The sequence below is a fragment of the Doryrhamphus excisus genome, chromosome 3, assembly GCF_030265055.1.
Source record: "Doryrhamphus excisus isolate RoL2022-K1 chromosome 3, RoL_Dexc_1.0, whole genome shotgun sequence".
NCBI classification, from domain to species: Eukaryota; Metazoa; Chordata; class Actinopteri; order Syngnathiformes; family Syngnathidae; genus Doryrhamphus; species Doryrhamphus excisus.
This window is the reverse complement of record NC_080468.1, coordinates 22,463,123-22,481,856: the sequence shown is the minus strand read 5'-3', so window position 1 is coordinate 22,481,856 and position 18,734 is coordinate 22,463,123. Positions and strand designations below refer to the sequence as shown.

The 18,734-nt window shown below is 38.4% G+C and overlaps 1 protein-coding gene across 4 annotated transcripts in view; it reads right to left on the bottom strand.

Annotated features, from left to right (window-relative positions):
- LOC131124923 (RNA-binding protein with multiple splicing-like) overlaps positions 1-18,734 on the bottom strand; it is a 36,291-nt gene that overhangs the window by 16,591 nt on the left and 966 nt on the right. For all 4 annotated transcript variants that reach the window (XM_058065928.1, XM_058065927.1, XM_058065926.1 and 1 more), the window contains exons 2-5: positions 8,380-8,457; positions 6,952-6,990; positions 5,147-5,209; positions 1-40 (exon numbers count right to left, since the gene is read on the bottom strand). The exon at positions 1-40 is cut by the window's left edge and continues 111 nt beyond it. In XM_058065928.1, coding sequence (XP_057921911.1) covers positions 1-40; positions 5,147-5,209; positions 6,952-6,990; positions 8,380-8,457 — 220 coding nt within the window. The remainder of the gene's footprint in view (positions 41-5,146; positions 5,210-6,951; positions 6,991-8,379; positions 8,458-18,734) is intronic.

Genomic DNA, 18,734 nt, shown 5'->3' with positions numbered 1-18,734 from the left:
GCCGGAGAGTCTGCGGGATCTCTGGATCAAAACGGACCCCCTGAGATGGAAAAAAAAAAAAAAAAAAGAGACTCAATGAGGGCTTTCTTGGCGTTCCCGAGAACAAAGGAAACCCGAAACCAAAAACAAAGTGGATCAGCACAACCAGGAAGTGTGTTCACTTAATCCACTCAAGCTGCTGTGAAGTATAATGAAAGTCGTGGCCTTTTGTTTTAATGTGTACCAACTAAGACTGTCTTATTGCCTTCTGACACTGCTCTTGTTTTTTCTAATAAAGGGAAGGTTATTGATACCGCACCAAAATGAAATACATAAACAGTACTAAATTGGAAAATATAGTTGGGATATGGTATATAATTAATTCATAATTAATTGTATTTATTTGTTTATATACTATATATGTATATGACAATTACATTAAGCATTCAATTATTAACAAAACATAATAGCGGTTAAGTATTTTCTTAATAACCCTATAAAGTTTCAGTATATTTCACATTAATAAATTACAATTTTATCAATTATTTCACATTTTAAGAAATTACATAATGCTTGAATGATAATTATATTTAATACCGCAGCAAATAAAAGTAAATGATATTAATTTTATCAACGGATAACTACAATATTGTGTAATGTATTATATTGTCAATTTAATTGTGAAACATTCTGTATTTTCTGGAGTATAAGTAACACATTTTTTCATATACTGCTCACAAGAAGTTAGGGATATTTGAAATATCCAAAGGTTCAAAGCTGGAGCCTAAATGCTGACAATTCGGGCTTTATTAAAAGATTTATTGATTAATTATATTGAAAATATGTCACTTTTAGTTACGTTTCATGATAAATATATTTATTCAACAATGAAAGTATATAAATTACAGCATTTTATAAAATAAAATAACTTTTAAATAAATAATACAGTTGAATAAATTATAAAAATGCAATCAAAATTCATTAATTTTCTACCGCTTATCTTTACGAGGGTCGCGGGGGTGCTGGAGCCTATCCCAGCTGTCTTCTGGCGAGAGGCGGGGTACACCCTGGACTGGTGGCCAGCCAATCACAGGGCACATATAGACAAACAACCATTCACACTCACATTCATACCTATGGACAATTTGGAGTCGCCAATTAACCTAGCATGTTTTTGGAATGTGGGAGGAAACCGGAGTACCCGGAGAAAACCCACGCATGCACGAGGAAAACATGCTAACTCCACACAGAGATGGCTGAGGGTGGAGCAATTAAAATATTTTTAAATATTTTTAAATGCCATTAAATATTTACAAATATTAAAAAAGGTAATGAAATACATTTTTAAAATTTAAGAGACTTTTTTTTTTATGGGAAAAGATTTTATACCAGTGATGTGCTCTGCCAAAACTAACAGAAATATATTAATTGTTACTTAATAGCATTTATTGGTTGTTTTGTACTGATTTATGAAATAAATCTGATTGGTCTAGATCCAATCACAAAAGTAGTATGATTGTTTGTATTACTTCCTATTGTTTTCGACCTGAGAGGTTACACTCCGGCACAGTAACAATACGTTTTTTCAAAGATTCAGAGACGTGCTCAGGCCTTGATTTGTTATTCTACCTCAACGGGCAGCGGCTGCCAGTACGCTGAGCCAAGGCAATCCCACTTAATTCCCCTCCCCTTCATGGGAAGAGTCATCCCTCCGCTTTCCGTTAATGCACCGTGCTCTCAAAACAAGGTTGCGCCTATTAAACCTGAGAGAGCATTGATAGCCTTCAGTGACATCATACCGGCTTTGTATCATCACGTCCACCACCGCCGCCGCCCATCATCAGAAACAGAATATCACGCTAATCCACAACTGAGCCATTTATAGCCGCCCGCCGACAATGTTCTCCCCCTCCTTCCTTCCTTTCTTTCTTGCCAAGGCTTCTTTTTTGCACTTGTAAAAAAAAAAAAACGGAGAGATAAAAAGTGGACACCTGATTACAAAAATAGAAATGTCAAAGAGCTCCACAAAAAAAACACGTCTAAATTCTAAAGTCGACGTCTAAATTCGTTGCGCTTCATCATAACTTCAAGGCACACTCCCTCAAAGTTATTTATAACCTTAGTGCTTGAGAAAGAAAGGTATTGTTTAAGACATGTGCCTGTATCATATTTGTTTGTGTATTTTCAATATAAAAATCAATGTGCTAAAAATGTGACGCGACCCATCTTTGAATAGTGTAATACCGCATAAATGCTATTATTGTTCTTACTTTTTACTATTAGTAAATGTATTTATTTTTACACTTATGGGATAAGAAAAAAAGTGACATGTGCGAACCATCTTCAAATAGCATAATCCCTCATAAACAATATGATTATTTCTTCTATGATTTCATAGGAATGCCACAAATTGAAGTCCAAAAGATTGTCACATTATGCAATTTGTCATTTGTTGAGTATTTCGTCATTTAAGTGATTGTTTTTATAGTTTTTACTTGAGAATTTTGTTTTTCACTTCAGGTTTTCTTATTTCAAACATGCATGTATTACATTGGAGAAAATCATAAATTGCGGCACGGTGGTCGAGTGGTTAGTGCGCAGGCCTCACAGCTAGGAGGACCAGGGTTCGATTCCACCCTCGGCTATCTCTGTGTGGAGTTTGCATGTTCTCCCTGTGCATGCGTGGGTTTTCTCCGGGTACTCCGGTTTCCTCCCACATTCCAAAAACATGCTAGGTTAATTGGTGACTCCAAATTGTCCATAGGTATGAATGTGAGTGTGAATGGTTGTTTGTCTATATGTGCCCTGTGATTGGCTGGCCACCAGTCCAGGGTGTACCCTGCCTCTCGCCCGAAGACAGCTAGGATAGGCTCCAGCACCCCCCGCGACCCTAGTGAGGAAAAAGCGGTAGAAAATGAATGAATGAAAATCATAAATTTACAGTTCCACAATGCAACAGGCGCAGAGGTTATGTAATCCTACCCTTTTTCCATATCAGAGTAATCACTCAGAAATTTGTTCACTTCCTGTATTCAATACTGTATACAAAGTGACAGTGGCTTGTGTGAGGATTAAGGAAAAAAAAAATGTTAATGCTGGGTCACGCAAAACCAAACCATCTTCAAATGGCATGATTCATCATTAAGGAGTCGCTTATTTATACGCTTATGCACACCATACACTTGACAGTACATACACAACGTTGAGGTACAGACGCTGTCTGGGCATAACAAAATGGTGACTGCTATTTAAAGTATTTTTCATCGCTGAAACGAAGAGAAAAGAGAGCAAGAGAAAAGAAAGCAAAAAATAAAAGCAACATTGTCACTCGTGTATCGGTTCTGAATAATGACACAAAACAAATGCACCCATATTTTAATATGCAAATAGATGTTTGAAAAGTCTTCCATAGCTGCATAGGACCCCCGGGATGCATCTCACCTCCTCCCAAAAAATAAACCCCAACACAATTCTCTGTGTAATACTATGGAAACACTCTGACTATTGTTAGCTCATAATAAAATGATAATATAAAATATAAATGCAGTTCCGGTGAGTGCATGAACTCATCACGGGGTTGTACTGTATGTTTTATTAATTTTGGGCCCTTAATGAATGTGACATTTATTTGATACACCGGCTCTTTCCCACAATGGAATGATCCGACAACACAACTCTCAATGATTTTTTTTGGGTGTCATATAAATGTATCTTTTCTTTTTCCCCACACAGGGTCAGAAATATGTATTTAGTCTCAAGTATACACATACTACATATGTATACTTGCATATATTAAGTGGTGCTGAAGTTTCCAGAATGCTGATTGCCGTTGATTTAATTCATTTTGGAGAATCGTTCAGCCAATCCTTGCACATGAAACCGATCTTATCCACCTTTTGCTTTGCCAGACTGAAGGTTGGCAATCAAGCTAAGGCTAAAGCTAATGCTAACTAGCAAAAAGCCAGGCAGATTGAACACAACAAGCTGTTTCCAGTCACGGTACACTTTATTCAAATCTGGTCAGCAGTGTAACCTGCTGTGCAAGCTTTATTTTTAAAATGTGAAAATAAATAAATAAAATTATGTGGTGTAATTTCTTATGATGTAAGTTTGGACAGCTATTTTCAAAAGTTAATTTATATGAGAGAACTATGTCATGTTCATTAATGGTGATGTATTATTACCCCTAACAATAATTAGTAAGTATTCGTAGCTATATATGTTACCCAAGTGCTAAAAAAGACAAACAACAGCATTACTTATTACAGCATTACTCATTACATTACTTATGAGTATGTGTTTTTGTTAGCCACTGTGTAGAATATATGGCCCGGAATCGCATCATTGGCTAATAAAAACAGAATCTACTATACTCCCTATGTGTGAGTCTATATTATGTCATATTTTCTATTATTATGTCTACTATAGGCGGCACGGCGGTCTAGTGGTTAGTGCGCAGACCTCACAGCTAGGAGACCAGGGTTCAATTCCACCCTCTGCCATCTCTATGTGGAGTTTGCATGCGTGGGTTTTCTCCGGGTACTCCGGTTTCCTCCCACATTCCAAAAACATGCTAGGTTAATTGGCGACTATAAATTGTCCATAGGTATGAATGTGAGTGTGAATGGTTGTTTGTCTATATATGTGCCCTGTGATTGGCTGGCCACCAGTCCAGGGTGTACCCCGCCTCGCGCCCGAAGACAGCTGGGATAGGCTCCAGCACCCCCCGCGACCCTCGTGAGGAAAAAGCGGTAGAAAATGAATGAATGAATGAATGTCTACTATATTGGGTGAGACAAAGGGGAAAGGATAAGGATGGAATTGGGAGTGCCCTGCATTGTTTTTTAATATTTTTGCCCCAAAATATGGAAACCATAATATTACTATTCAGATTCAGTATAATGCAGTATAATGCAGTTTAACACTTGATTATTGTTGTGTAAAAGGAATACTTTGATCCACTATTGGATCTTATTAGTGTTTCTGTGAGAACTTTTGTGAAGGTCATAAGTCTCTATGAGAACCACATAAAACCCTAGATCAATATCTTGTGTTTCTATGTGGAATAAGAGCGTATTTTGCCAGACAAAGGCTTTGTGTTTATGTGTTCTGGTGCATAATATGAGGATTATTTTTGTCTTGGAGATGTTGAGGGCGTGGTACTTACGTTCAAGGCATTCTTAGCAGCTTCTGCCTCTGATCGACTGTCAAAGCTGACAAACCCCACCGGCTAGGGAGACAAGAAACACAGATTTTAGGGTAAAAAAAAAAAAAACTGAGTCGGCATTCCTGTCTGAGTGACATAAACATCTATTCAACCCCCCTCCTCCATCCTGTTTCCTTGTTCATGTAGGCGCTCTCGGAGTGTTTATTAAAGCTCCGCTATACGCCCAAATAAGGAAGCAGCCAGGGGGAGAAATAACGGAGCATCTTCGTTATTATTGCTAGACGGGTACGAAGGGGTTATGGGAATACTGAAAAGAAAAAAAAAATGGGGAAAAAACAGAAAAGACGACGTCAACAGGCAGAATATAATTAGAAAGGCTTCCGAGACAGGACTCTTTCCTTATAAGGTAAAAGTGCTAAGTCGATTTGTGAAAAGGGGTTAGGTTTTTTTTCCTCACTTGTTAATGTTATTATGGTGTCATCAAAAAAAAATGGCAGTATAAATTACATAACCTTATAGTGGTGTGAAATAAGACCCCACAACAACATCCAGTTGCCTCACTTGCCTCAGTTAAGGTTTTCAAGGATTTCACCACTTGTATAGATAATTACGGAGCATAGACTAGATAAAGCTGACAACAAACAATAATAAGTAAATAAATTAATAGATTTAACTAGGATTTAACTAGGATTGGGCATCGAGCGGGCGGCACGGCGGTCGAGTGGTTAGCGCGCAGACCTCATAGCTAGGAGAGCAGGGTTCAATTCCACCCTTGTGGGTTTTCTCCGGGTACTCCGGTTTGCTCCCACATTCCAAAAACATGCTAGGTTAATTGGTGACTCCAAATTGTCCATAGGTATGAATGTGAGTGTGAATGGTTGTTTGTCTATATGTGCCCTGTGATTGGCTGGCGACCAGTCCAGGGTGTACCCCGCCTCTCGCCCGAAGACAGCTGGGATAGGCTCCAGCACCCCCCGCGACCCTCGTGAGGAAAAAGCGGTAGAAAATGAATGAATGAATGAATGAATGAATGGGCATCGAGCATCGATTGGAATCGATTCCGACATTATGATTCTCCCAGAATCGTTGCCCACGTTCGGTGGATCAGGGATTGTTTGTGTTCATCTATCTCAACCATGGACAGTGTGCAACAATGCTAGCCAGTGCGAATTGTGATAATGTGCAAAACATGAGGATGCACCACTCACAACACCTCCGGATTCATGGTTTACAGAGTTACCTGGCACCATTTATGACGCGTTACACTGGACTTTTCGCCCCCTTATTGACGGCCTACGCCCGGACTACTTTCAACCAATCAGGTAAGCAAAACAATAAATTAAGTCGATATTGAAGCAGCACACAAATGATGCTTTATGCTGTGAATACAGTACAAATTCAATTATCCAGTTAACATAATGCTGTGTACTTTACCTGATGTTAACACTAGCTTTAGCTAGCAAGTTGACTAGACACCGTGTGAATAAATGTTTGTCTATATGTGCCCTGTGATTGGCTGGCAACCAGTCCAGGGTGTACCCCGCCTCTCGCACGAAGACAGCTGGGATAGGCTCCAGCATGGCCGCGACCCTCGTGAGGATAAGCGGTAGAAAATGAATGAATGAATGAACTAAAATAATTCACTGTTGGTAAGTATAGAGGAAAAGCACACAAAAATGTTATGTATTATTACTAATATTAATAACAACAATAACAATGCCACAGTGGAGGCAGGATGACATCCCGTAGCTCACACCATGTTCTTCTTAAACAGCAAACTACGTAGTGTGTGATTAGTTGCCTACCTGTTTTGAAGTAAACTTTATCAATGAACCTTCATAACCCTGAAAGAAATAAAATATTACAATTAATATACTGTATACAAATACACACACACAAACAAGACCTTTTGGAAAACAGCTAAAATTTACCTTTTGCACATTTGTATCTGAATGACATTTCAAGTAGTGCTACAATATGCAAAAGTAAGAAGGGGGAGTGTGAGAAAAAACACTTTGAAAAAGTAATTTATTGAAAACAACAATTAAACTGAACTAGGCTGTTTATCAGCTGATTAAAAGTTTAAGACCATTGTTCAAAAAATTACAAACAAACTCTCCAAACCTGAACAAACCTCAAAACTTCAGTATTAAAAATAATACTTGTTCATCCTCATCATCCTCAACCCTCTCTTTTCTGTGCGTTCCGAAGATATGAAAACAGCTAAAAAGATCTAGCTATGAATAGACATAATGGGAAACACTTATTCGACAAAGTCTTCTGGGAAAACTCCAAAAAGCGCCATTTACATATAATGTGATGTGCATCTTAACCAAGCGCCAGCGACGTTAATATAATATATACGTTAATATTAATACAGTAAACCTCGGATATATCGGATTTAATTGTTCCCACTGGTTTTGTCCGATATAAGCGAAATCTGTTATATGCGAATACCCGGAAAATGTCCGTTTTACGCATATATCGGATTTATATCCGGTATATGCGTAAATCGGATTTTATCCGTTATAAAAAGGCACTTCCTTGACTATGTTTCCAATGTACCTGGGCGCGCAGGCAACGCTGCAAACGCTGCAAATGACGTCGTATAGCGGCCTGTCACGATTCGGCAAATCGGAGCGCCACGATGCGGCCATCCGATATATGCGAGGGAAATTTAATGGAAATGCATTGGAACGGGACTGGAGATTTTGTCCGAAATAGGCGAAATCCGTTATAAAAAATCCGATATATGCAATGAATTTTTATTGGAAATGCATTACAGAAAAATCGGTTCTTTTTTATCTGTCCGTTGTGAGCGAATTTCCGATATATCCGAGTCCGATATATCCGAGGTTTACTGTATTAAGATAGACACACCCGACCGGTAAGCGACTATCTTCACTACACACTCACCTGCAGCGACATCAGCACTGCGCTCACAATGCGCTAAGCCACTACCACAATGTAACTAGTTGCTGCAACTGCTGCTGTGTTTTTATTTTTGCGATTGGTTAATGTATTAACATACAGTATATTATTATTAATTAAAATACAATATGAAGATGCTTCATATTGGGTTTTTTTCTGTAGTTGTTTTGGTACTATAAGGGGCACACTTGGGGGGAGTTTCCATTGCGGTTAATTTCATCACTATTAATGGGGGACTGCTGCTGGAAAGAACAGCTGCTAAGAATAGCTGCTGCTCATCCATTTAAAACATATAAACATACCTTAAATGGTCTGAAGAGGAGGTAGAGCTCTCGTGGTTTAATATCCAGTGGTAGCCCGCTCACAAACAGAGTTCGGACCTTAGAAGAAGACATGTACTTTTCATTAACTTCTTATATAAATAGCAGACAGTGTAACAAAAGGAGGTTAAGACAGCTTTTTTTTTTTTAACAGTACAGTACAGCAGAACAGACAGCTCTCCTAGCCTCCCTTTTACATTTGAACTTTTCAACCTCAGCAGGGAATTTAAATGTTCTACGACAAGAGAATAGAAAAGAGGAGAAGTTAGAGTGGCAGTAAGGGTGCAAAGGCAGTTGTTAGCTTGCACAAAATAACATGTTAATCTGCATACAGTGCGGTGCTAACAAGGGGTTACAACAATGAAGCTATAATTCATTTATTTAAGCCAATTCAAGAAACAATACAAGCAGTTGATGTTTGCTAAATACAAGGATGAAGAGTCTTGAACCAGTCATGATGTGCTATATATATCACTATATTGACACTTACTATGGTACACATTATGTCATTGGATGCTCATATCAAATCGTACTTCGGTACAAGGTGCATTATTTAAAAAAAAAAAAAAAACTTAAACTGTATTATGGAAAGCAGGAAGTGAACAAATGTAACAGTTACTGATTGTAAAAGTACCAGATGGAGGGGTAGGATTTAATAAGCTTTGCTTCTTCCTACTCCTTTTGGACATGTGGAACTGTGAACTGATTATGGGATGCATTCAATTGTAATCTGATGCATGTTCAAATGAAATTAAACCATTACCATTTATAATTGAAAACATTAAAGAATAAAAAGGTGCTTCTCGTCATCGGGCATTGTAAAAATCACGCACTAAAAATGTACTCATCCAGTCAGAGTCACGCACTCACACACAACCATACTAGCATGCTAAACTAAGCTAAATCTGCTAGCTTCAATTCACCCTCCATAAGATGAGGTTCCGCCAACCTTTGCCGGTGTTTATCGCCATTTCAACATGTTTAGTTCGGGAGGAGACAGTTAATGTTTATGATGATTATGTGCCATGATTGAGCACGATTCTCCGCCCGATGACAACATTCTATCCACATTATGTCAAATTCCATGAGGATACGTTTTTATTAACCAATTCAACGATTCCTTGAACGTGGAGTCATTTACTCATCATTGAAAGAATTTATACCAGTATATAAAACTTAGCGGGCGACCCTAATTAACTCATTGACTGTCAGCCATTTTCAGAGAAGAACGCTCCACACTGCCAGAGTTTTTGGCCATTTTTGCTGAACTTTCATGACCCACAGAATATCGAGTTTTAAGATGATATAAACATTAAAACTATAAAGAAATTTTAGGCTGTCTTCTTTCATTAGAAAAAATAATGTGTTTCTAGCTTTTGTGGGTCTTTATGGATCAGCAGTAGAACATAAAGTGCTTTATGCGAAAACATCTGATTTTGACCAAAAAATCAGATGTGGCAAAACATGGGGCAAAAAAGATTTTGCCCCATTCACTCCGTGCTTGCCCTGACCTTCCCAGTTTCAAAAAACAACAAAAAACCCACCTCTTTAAATCTGTTTTTTAACTTTTTATATCTGACTGCTGTGCCCCGCCCTGCTTTTTCTCATGTTTTAACTGTGTATTAACCAATGAATGTTGTATTTCAATGTATCTTCTACTCTATTTACTTGCTTGTATTCAACTCCATTCTTCAGTAAAGTATCTTTGAGTATTTTGAAAAGCGCTATACAAATAAAATGTATTATTATTATATTATTAAAAAAAGAAAATTCAAGCAGAACGGTGACTGAAGTCCATATTTTTTAGTTTTAGTGATACCTAAAATATCTGAAGAGTTGTTTACAATGAAAAAAATGTAATAAAAGCAAAAAAGATGAACTACATTTATTATAACTACATTTATTCACAGATACACAAAACACAAAATAATCAGAATAATAAGAATCGCTATCTAAATTTCAAGCAAGAAAGTGCAGCCCTATTCTACAGGTAATACACAAACTTTTCACAATTTCAAACGTCCATCAGAGCATGTAACTCCCCATAACTGTTTTTTTTTTCTTAACTACGACTTCTAAAAAGTTTAGAAGGGGGGGGGGGGCTTTTAGTGTTCTAGTACAAGAAGTATTCAATAATCAGTCGGGGAGGGGGACAAAGGAAAGCGCTGAGCACACCTCATTCCCACATGTAACTTGATGCCAATGGCGAGTGCTACACACAAACAAAGGATCTTAGCAACTGGTAGATGGTGGAGCAGTGGGGTGTGGATGAAGGGGGGTTACGGGAAGTTGTCATACTGAGACACGCCACCGAATCTTATCACTTTATCTAATCAAACCAGGGAGCTTGCTAACGGGGGGCATTGCGGGCTTTTAAGTTGATCGATGCATAAGACGTCCTTAAATGGAAAACTCCTTGCTAAGCTATTTAAAGAGTCCACCTTAAAAGACCCTTGCCGACACAAATCCTGACGTCAGCTGTTGTGATACACCGTCGTTTTCTGCACTGATTCACAGGAACATCTGCTTCGGATTACAGTGCAGCTCCATCTTATTATTATTTATAGTGTTTTCAGATGGTCAAGGTGCAGTTTTAGGGTCTAAAAGTGCAGATAAAGCATGTTTTTATTCACTCTTATTGGTTAGTAGTAGTACTGAATGACCATATATGGGCATGCAGATTTCGATCAAATGCCTGGGGCGGTTTCCTTAGCAACGCTAAAGCAGAATATGAAGCACCAAAAGAAATACAGAAAACTTTTAAAGCTCTAATTATAGTTACTACTACTACTACTACTACTACAGGGTGTTACTACGTTGAAGTTCTACAGTATGTGTTCAATGAGTTACATAAACTAGTGAGACTACAGTGGGAAATTTCTTTCGTGAAATATGCGGTTCATGAAGAGGAGAAGAAGAATATATTGTTGTCCCTCGCTACATTGCGATTTGAACATCGCTCCCTAAAACATTCATTCATAAATGATCATAGTCGAAAAATATACATTCATACAAATTCTACATATTTTTTTGCCCAAATTAAGTACTTTTATGCATGAAAATAGCTAAATGCAAACATAGTATAAGATGCCTAAAATCCCTAAATCTAAAATTGCATACTATAAAATGCATAAGCGATCAAGACCTGGATATGCTGGAGCCTATCCCAGCTGACTTTAGGCGAAAGGTGGCGTACATCCTGTAATGGCGGCCAACAACCATTAACACTCACAGTCATACTGATGGACAATTTAGAGACGGCAATCGACATTGGCATTGAAACATGCATATTTTTGCATGCCCAAACAGAGATTCAAACCCAGATCTGTGTGGCCAACATGCTGACCACTAGTCCACCGTGCAGCCATTGCCCACAACAAGCTGAATCTCAACTCAAAATCCCCAATGTCACTTCCTGTCCGCCACTGATTTTACTTCCCTACAAGGTAAGCAGTCTTAAATGGCTTATTTCCTTTAATCATATCTACTATATTGGGTAATACCACTGTAAAAGTGCCTTTCAGGAAAAATGTGCATTTATATTGCGATGCTTGTGCTGAAAAAAGAAGCTGCATGAACAAGGAGTGTTCAGAGGAGAAGAACGAGGAACAAACAAGCATTTACAGTACATTGGAAGATACGGGAAGCAAAAATCCACACTTGTCCATCCCGTGTCATCAGTTGACAAGATTTTGTTTTGATGCTTAAATACATTTAACATACTATTTTTTTTGTAATTAAACAGACGTTTTCTTTAAAGCCCTTATTCTGAAAGACAAAGCAGTAAAGAAAATACCTTCCAGCATGTACATATTTTATTCTTTTCAATATTAATAGTGGCAAACTGATTTGGTGACTTTAGATGATTGGGTTTATTTAGAGGGAGGGCCCGGAGGTTGGGGGTGGTGCAGGGCAGGGTGACCGTCCAGTCCCGTCTCAAATGAGGAACATGACCTTGGTGCATGTGTGTGTTCCGCAGCCAAGTTAATAGATAAGAGGACCTTCTGGCCACATTGTGGATGGACAAGGATTCAGCTGTGAAGCACAGTCGTCTGTGGTAGTAGTGTCAGTCGTCTTAGAAGCTACGGCACAAGGTCAAAATATACACTCAAGAACGCTGATATTCGCCGAAAAACACTAAATTTTGATTGAGATCTTTGTAATTTGTGCAACAAATTACACCGCCGTGAAGCTACTTTTGAATGAGGTGGAGTATTACAGTAAACCTCGGATATATCGGACTCGGATATATCGGAAATTCGCTCACAACGGACAGATAAAAAAGAACAGATTTTTCTGTAATGCATTTCCAATAAAAAATCATTGCATATATCGGATTTTTTATAACGGATTTCGCCTATTTCGGACAAAATCTCCAGTCCCGTTCCAATGCATTTCCATTAAATTTCCCTGGCATATATCGGATGGCCGCATCGTTATGCTAATCTTGTTGATGTCACTGGCTATTGTCTTTCTCCTGGCTCCAGATTTAGAACAAATATAAAAGTGAGTGACGTCAACAATACTAGCACAGCAGTGAATGAGATCTTAACCTCACTATTGGAAATAACGTAGGCCTGACGGGCGTAACAGGGCCTAGCTTAATTAACAATTTGTTATGCTCAGAGTCCAATAAAGTTAAATTCTCATTACCTTACGTCTCTTTTCATTGCCCAGTCCAGGTACATTGGAAACATAGTCAAGGAAGTGCCTTTTTATAACGGATAAAATCCGATTTACGCATATACCGGATATAAATCCGATATATGCGTAAAACGGACATTTTCAGGTATACGCATATAACGGATTTCGCTTATATCGGACAAAACCAGTGGGAACAATTGAATCCGATATATCCGAGGTTTACTGTACATCGTAAAATTGAACTTCAGTCAATCAATATCTGATCAGTTGCCACTAGTATTACTTTTATTTTTACTAATATTACTTTAATAGTACAAATTAAATGATTTTTCTGACTTTTTGCAAAACATATACAAAATGTACACAACTTGACCAAGACGCCTATAGTTATTTTTAACATACTATCATGAGAAATGGCAAATGTTTGAGTTTTGTTGTCGGTTACTGTTTTCCATTAGCATTAAGACATTGTGTAGAAAGACAGACAGACCACAGGCGTTAGCATCGTCAGACGACTCCGTTTGTCTTCTAATCGCCAGAGCCCGAGACGCCGAGAGCTGCGCAAACCTTGAGGTCAGAGGTTGGGTGCACTTATTGCCGAGGGCGAGGTTGAGAGCACTCCCCCACTCTTTAGCTCAGATGTTCTATCAAGCCGCTATTAAAGCTCGCCAGACCTGTCAATGATCCAACAGGTTAACCTTTAAAAGGTTTTTATGTCTCTTTGCTCAGAGACGACTTTACTCACATCTTCCATTTTTCCAACATTCCAAAACAGTCGTTAACGCGAGCTAATCGGCCAAGTCCATGTCGGCAACTTCCTGTACTTCCCTTTGTTTCCGTTTCCTCAAGAACACACCCTTAAAGAGGTTTAATAGTCACAATAATAAATCACACAGAAGAGTGGAACTTCTAAAAACGTATGGCACAGGACTCAATCAGCATCCCAAAGCAGATTGCATTTGAAATGTTATCATGGTATCAATCGTACATTTTCAAAATGAATGACTATATTCATCCTATTTACCACTTTACTGTGTTTTTTGAAAGTTGTTATCCAACTCAAGTCGTGTGTGTGCAACAAGTCATGAGTGTAAATGATGCTAATTTTTATTTTGTTTTGTAACAAAAGCTCGTTACCTCAATTTAGTCATTTTATCAGTCTCACCATTGATGGAGACGGCAGTCTGGCAGGCAAGTTTCACTTCCCTGTGACCATATATGGTAGTTCTGTTTGGTAACTCAAGGTACTACCCTTTAAGGAGCTGAGCCGAATGGGATTAAATGGTTTAGCAAGTGTGGCAAAAATTATGAGGAAGGGAGGAAACTGCTTCCAGAACAAGATAAAGTCGGCTTGGAAAGAAAAGGGGTGTGGCAAAGGGAAGGAAGCGAGGGTAAAGAGAGATAAAAGTGTGGAAAGGAAGGTGAAACGCATAATTATAGCTTGTATGGGATAGGATAAGCACATAAACATAGTCAGACAGACAAAGACGATAGACAAATAGCTCTTTACTGAGAAATAGTAATATCTAAGATAGGCGTTCCCAAACTGGCGGTAAGGGGCCTAAAATGCGACATGGATACGTTGCGCTCCAAAAAAATAAATGGAAAAACTATTATAACAATTAGAATTAAAGCTGTAAGTCTCATAATTAATTTCTTTTTACACTTGGAGCGCAATTAATACATTTATATATACCTGTGCCTATACATACATAATTCTATATTAAAATTAAATATAATAATTAATTATTCATTCATGAGAGGCGGGGTACACCCTGGACTGGTGGCCAGCCAATCACAGGGCACATACGTATAGACAAACAACCATTCACACTCACATTCATACCTATGGACAATTTGGAGTTGCTAATTAACCTAGCATGTTTTTGGAATGTGGGAGGAAACCGGTGTACCGGGACTGGACGGGGAGAACATGCAAACTCCACACAGAGATGTCTGAAGGTGGAATCGAACTCGGGTCTCCTAGCTGCGGGGCCTGCACGCTAAACACTCGACCGCCGTGCAGCCAAAATATGTAACATTCATTCATTTTCTACCGCTTTTCCTCACGAGGGTGGCGGGCGGTGCTGGAGCCTATCCCAGCTGTCTTCAGGCAAGAGGCGGTGGCCAGCCAATCACAGGGCACATATAGACAAACAACCATTCACACTCACGTTCATACCTATGGACAATTTGGAGTCGCTAATTAACCTAGCATGTTTTTGGAATGTGGGAGGAAACCGGAGTACCCGGAGAAAACCCACGCATGCACAGGGAGAACATGCAAACTCCACACAGAGATGCCCGAGGGTGGAATTGAACCCTGGTCTCCTAGCTGTGAGGTCTGTGCGCTAATAATTATTTATATTATTATAATAATAATTACACTTCAGCTGTAGAAATAAATGTAAATAATGAAGAAAAACAATTCATAGTAAATAATAAAAAACACTTGCATGAAGTGAAACTAATAACAGATATATAAAGGTATTATATTCATATTAAATAAATACATAAATACCACTTGTATGACTGATAAAAAATAATAAATAAAGTTAAAAACAATGAAATAGCTAAAGCATATATTAATATTGAATAATACATCCGGTTCCATAGAGGTTACAGTTAAACCCTGGACCAGCTTATACAACCCATCCAGTAAGCTATTTTCCTGACATTTTCAGTCAATCCCTAACTTCTTTATAACCAGTTTATGTAGTACGTACGATGTATTTTAGCAAGTTCACGTGACAGTTTCTCATTAGCCAGCCGTTCCTGACGTTAAGTCGTGCTGTTGTCTTTTCAAATAGCTCTTGTCGCACAGCTGACAAATGGCTAAGATAAGATGACAATTCCCCCGCCGCTTTTATAAATAAACTGCAAAGCTATCAGACATGGGAGTGCGGGGGGGAAGGGGATGGGGTTAGATGGAAAAGCTCTTTTAGGGGAGTATCTGTATTTATTTATATTTATTTTTACAATATAAGCATGTGATGTCACAGAGAGTTAACATATCCGCTTGCCCTTTTCATCGCCAGTCCAGCGATGGACCACTGTGTAGCCCCCCCCGTGTAGCATAGAAAGAAAAGGTCACGAATGACCCGCTATTCCACCTGGCGGATGATAACTCCAAGGAAAAATGGACAGTGACACCGCGGGGAGATGTACCCCCTAGATGCTGGAGTGATATTCTCTTCTTGCAAGTAGAGAGTCAACAAACGTTCAAACTCCTGCTGCGCTAAAAGAACGTTTTTGATGTGACAACGTTAAAAATAAAAAAAGATGGACATGCTCGGTAGTTGTAAAAGTACATCAAAAAGTCAACCAGGTCAAATGGAATCAAATATTTTGATGTGATTTTCAGATCTTTTACTTTTCGTTTGTTGGAAATAAATAAAAACACAAATAATCTGTTCCAGGGTAAAGCTGCGGCCATGACTTATACTAACCTCATTTCATCATTTATTTTATATTAGGTTATCAATATTGCATGACCTTACAACAGAAAAATGGAACTTATCGCAACATAAGTCATTTAGCTGGTGGTGTAACTAAAGTGATCGGAAACCTGAACTGATTGAGACGTAGTAGTAGCATAGCATCAAGATGAAACAATACAATGATATTTGCAAACAAAACCATCCCAGAAGCTAGCTAGCTAGCTAGCTAGTCAGCGATATTTCACAATATTACTATACAACGTGTATGAATAAGCCAAAAACAGACGTAATAATTAGTAGTAATTTTACATGGTGGAACGGAAAGTACAATGGAAAGTATGCGAAAAAAGACGAAAAATAATTAAAAAGGATGCCCTTAATTTTCAGTGCAATTTCAGAACAATTAGGTGGTAATACTTCTAATATGAAGTATATACCTTTCTATTCTTAATGATCTGTCAATTTCATCGACAAGATTTTTTGTGTGGACTGTTTCAGATTTATGCTATGCTACGATGCTAACACTATTTACGTAGCTGACACAAGGCACGATAGCCATCCCGGATTTTCCGATTGGAACCCCAGTGCAGTCTCAAAACGTTAAGGTCACATGTCCATACTAGGTCTGGAGGCTAGTGGTCACCTACGCGAAATCAGCAAATGCTAAGTGTCATGCGACGTGAAAGCATCCAGAGCACCTGATAGCTTATCAAAGCAAGATAAAATGCCGACATAGCTCGCCTGCAGCAGCACCATATTTGGCTAACACGACTACCTTGCATCAGGTTTTGGTAGCGTATGAGGTCCGGCAGTGTAGTGAAGCATGACGAGCAGCATTACGGCTCTTTAACTGCTGCGAATCAGTGATCCATTGAGTGGCGTGTTACATTCTTGTGTTGTTGTTCAGCATGTGAGAGTCATACCTTGAAGGTTGTTAAACTTTGTCTCTCGCAAGGTCAGAGTTAGCGTTTTATAGCTATTGTCTTTTATAGCTAATGCAACTAACAAAAACACTTTCCAAATAAACACCAACAGTGTTCCATTGCCATAACCGACTATCACAATGCCTCGGTACAGGCGTTGTGACGTCTCGGCATCGATCACGATTATAAATCATGGCGTGCGTGTGTATTGTCGAAGGTTGTGGCGAGAAGCTGAATAGTTGGGCAACTTTGAGATTCCACAAACGACCAATAAAACAACAAGATAAACCGAAGGATACCAGTTCTCAAAAACCAGACCCGACAACATCGCAACAAAGTCTCAGCGAGATGCTTGTTTGTTCTGAGCGTTTTTTTTTTTTTTTAAACCTGAGGATTATTTAGAATTTAGCAACTCAACAGGGAGCACACGTCTTGTTATGAAAGATACTATTGATGCCATTGCACCAGTCAGCATCAGCAGTCAGCAATGTGGAAATAACTGTTTTGTCTCTGTGTGTGTCTGTATATGTTTCACTATAGCGTGATCTGCCTAGCACACAGCAACATGATTCTCTGCCTGGGGGGGGGGGGGGGGGGGGTTACCTTGTTGACGAAACTAGTGTTAGTTCCGATAAATGGGTAGGTTCGGGTAATGTTTTTGATCATTAAAAAATGGGGAAAAAACAGTAAGTATTACATGTTATGTTTTAACTGTATTAACCAATGAATGCTGTATTTTGGTGTGTCTTCTATTCTGTTTACTTGCTTTATTCAACTTCATTTTTCTGTAAAGTGTCTTTGAGTATCTTGAAAAGCGCTATACAAATAAAATGTATTATTATTATCAATGGGATATTAATTTTTGAGGGCCTTGTAGTGGAAACAGGTGTGTCCCAATGACATGCATTTTTAGCTAGCTCATATTAACTCGTTTTCTGGCATTATAATGCACAGGAAAGTATATAATAATAATAATAATGCTAACTTTATATATTTGATATCCCTTTTAGTTCCTCATTCGTGAAACTATAAACATATCAGAAACAAACAAGCATCTCCGGAATGTATCTCTTTGGACAAATTCTGTGCGGTGTTACATCATTATGCTAGCTATTGTGACATGCATCGCCATCCTGGCTGCTCAGTATAAGATGGCAAAGTCAACAAATTCACATCACAATGCTGTTGATACGCTGATATACTTCACTAAAGTATAATCAGATTGTGGATAATTTGAGACAATTGATTTTTTTTTTAACTACAGGTAGGTTAGGATGACTTTGAAGGGTAAAAGAAAAGCAAGGAAAAACAAACAAAATACATCTACTGT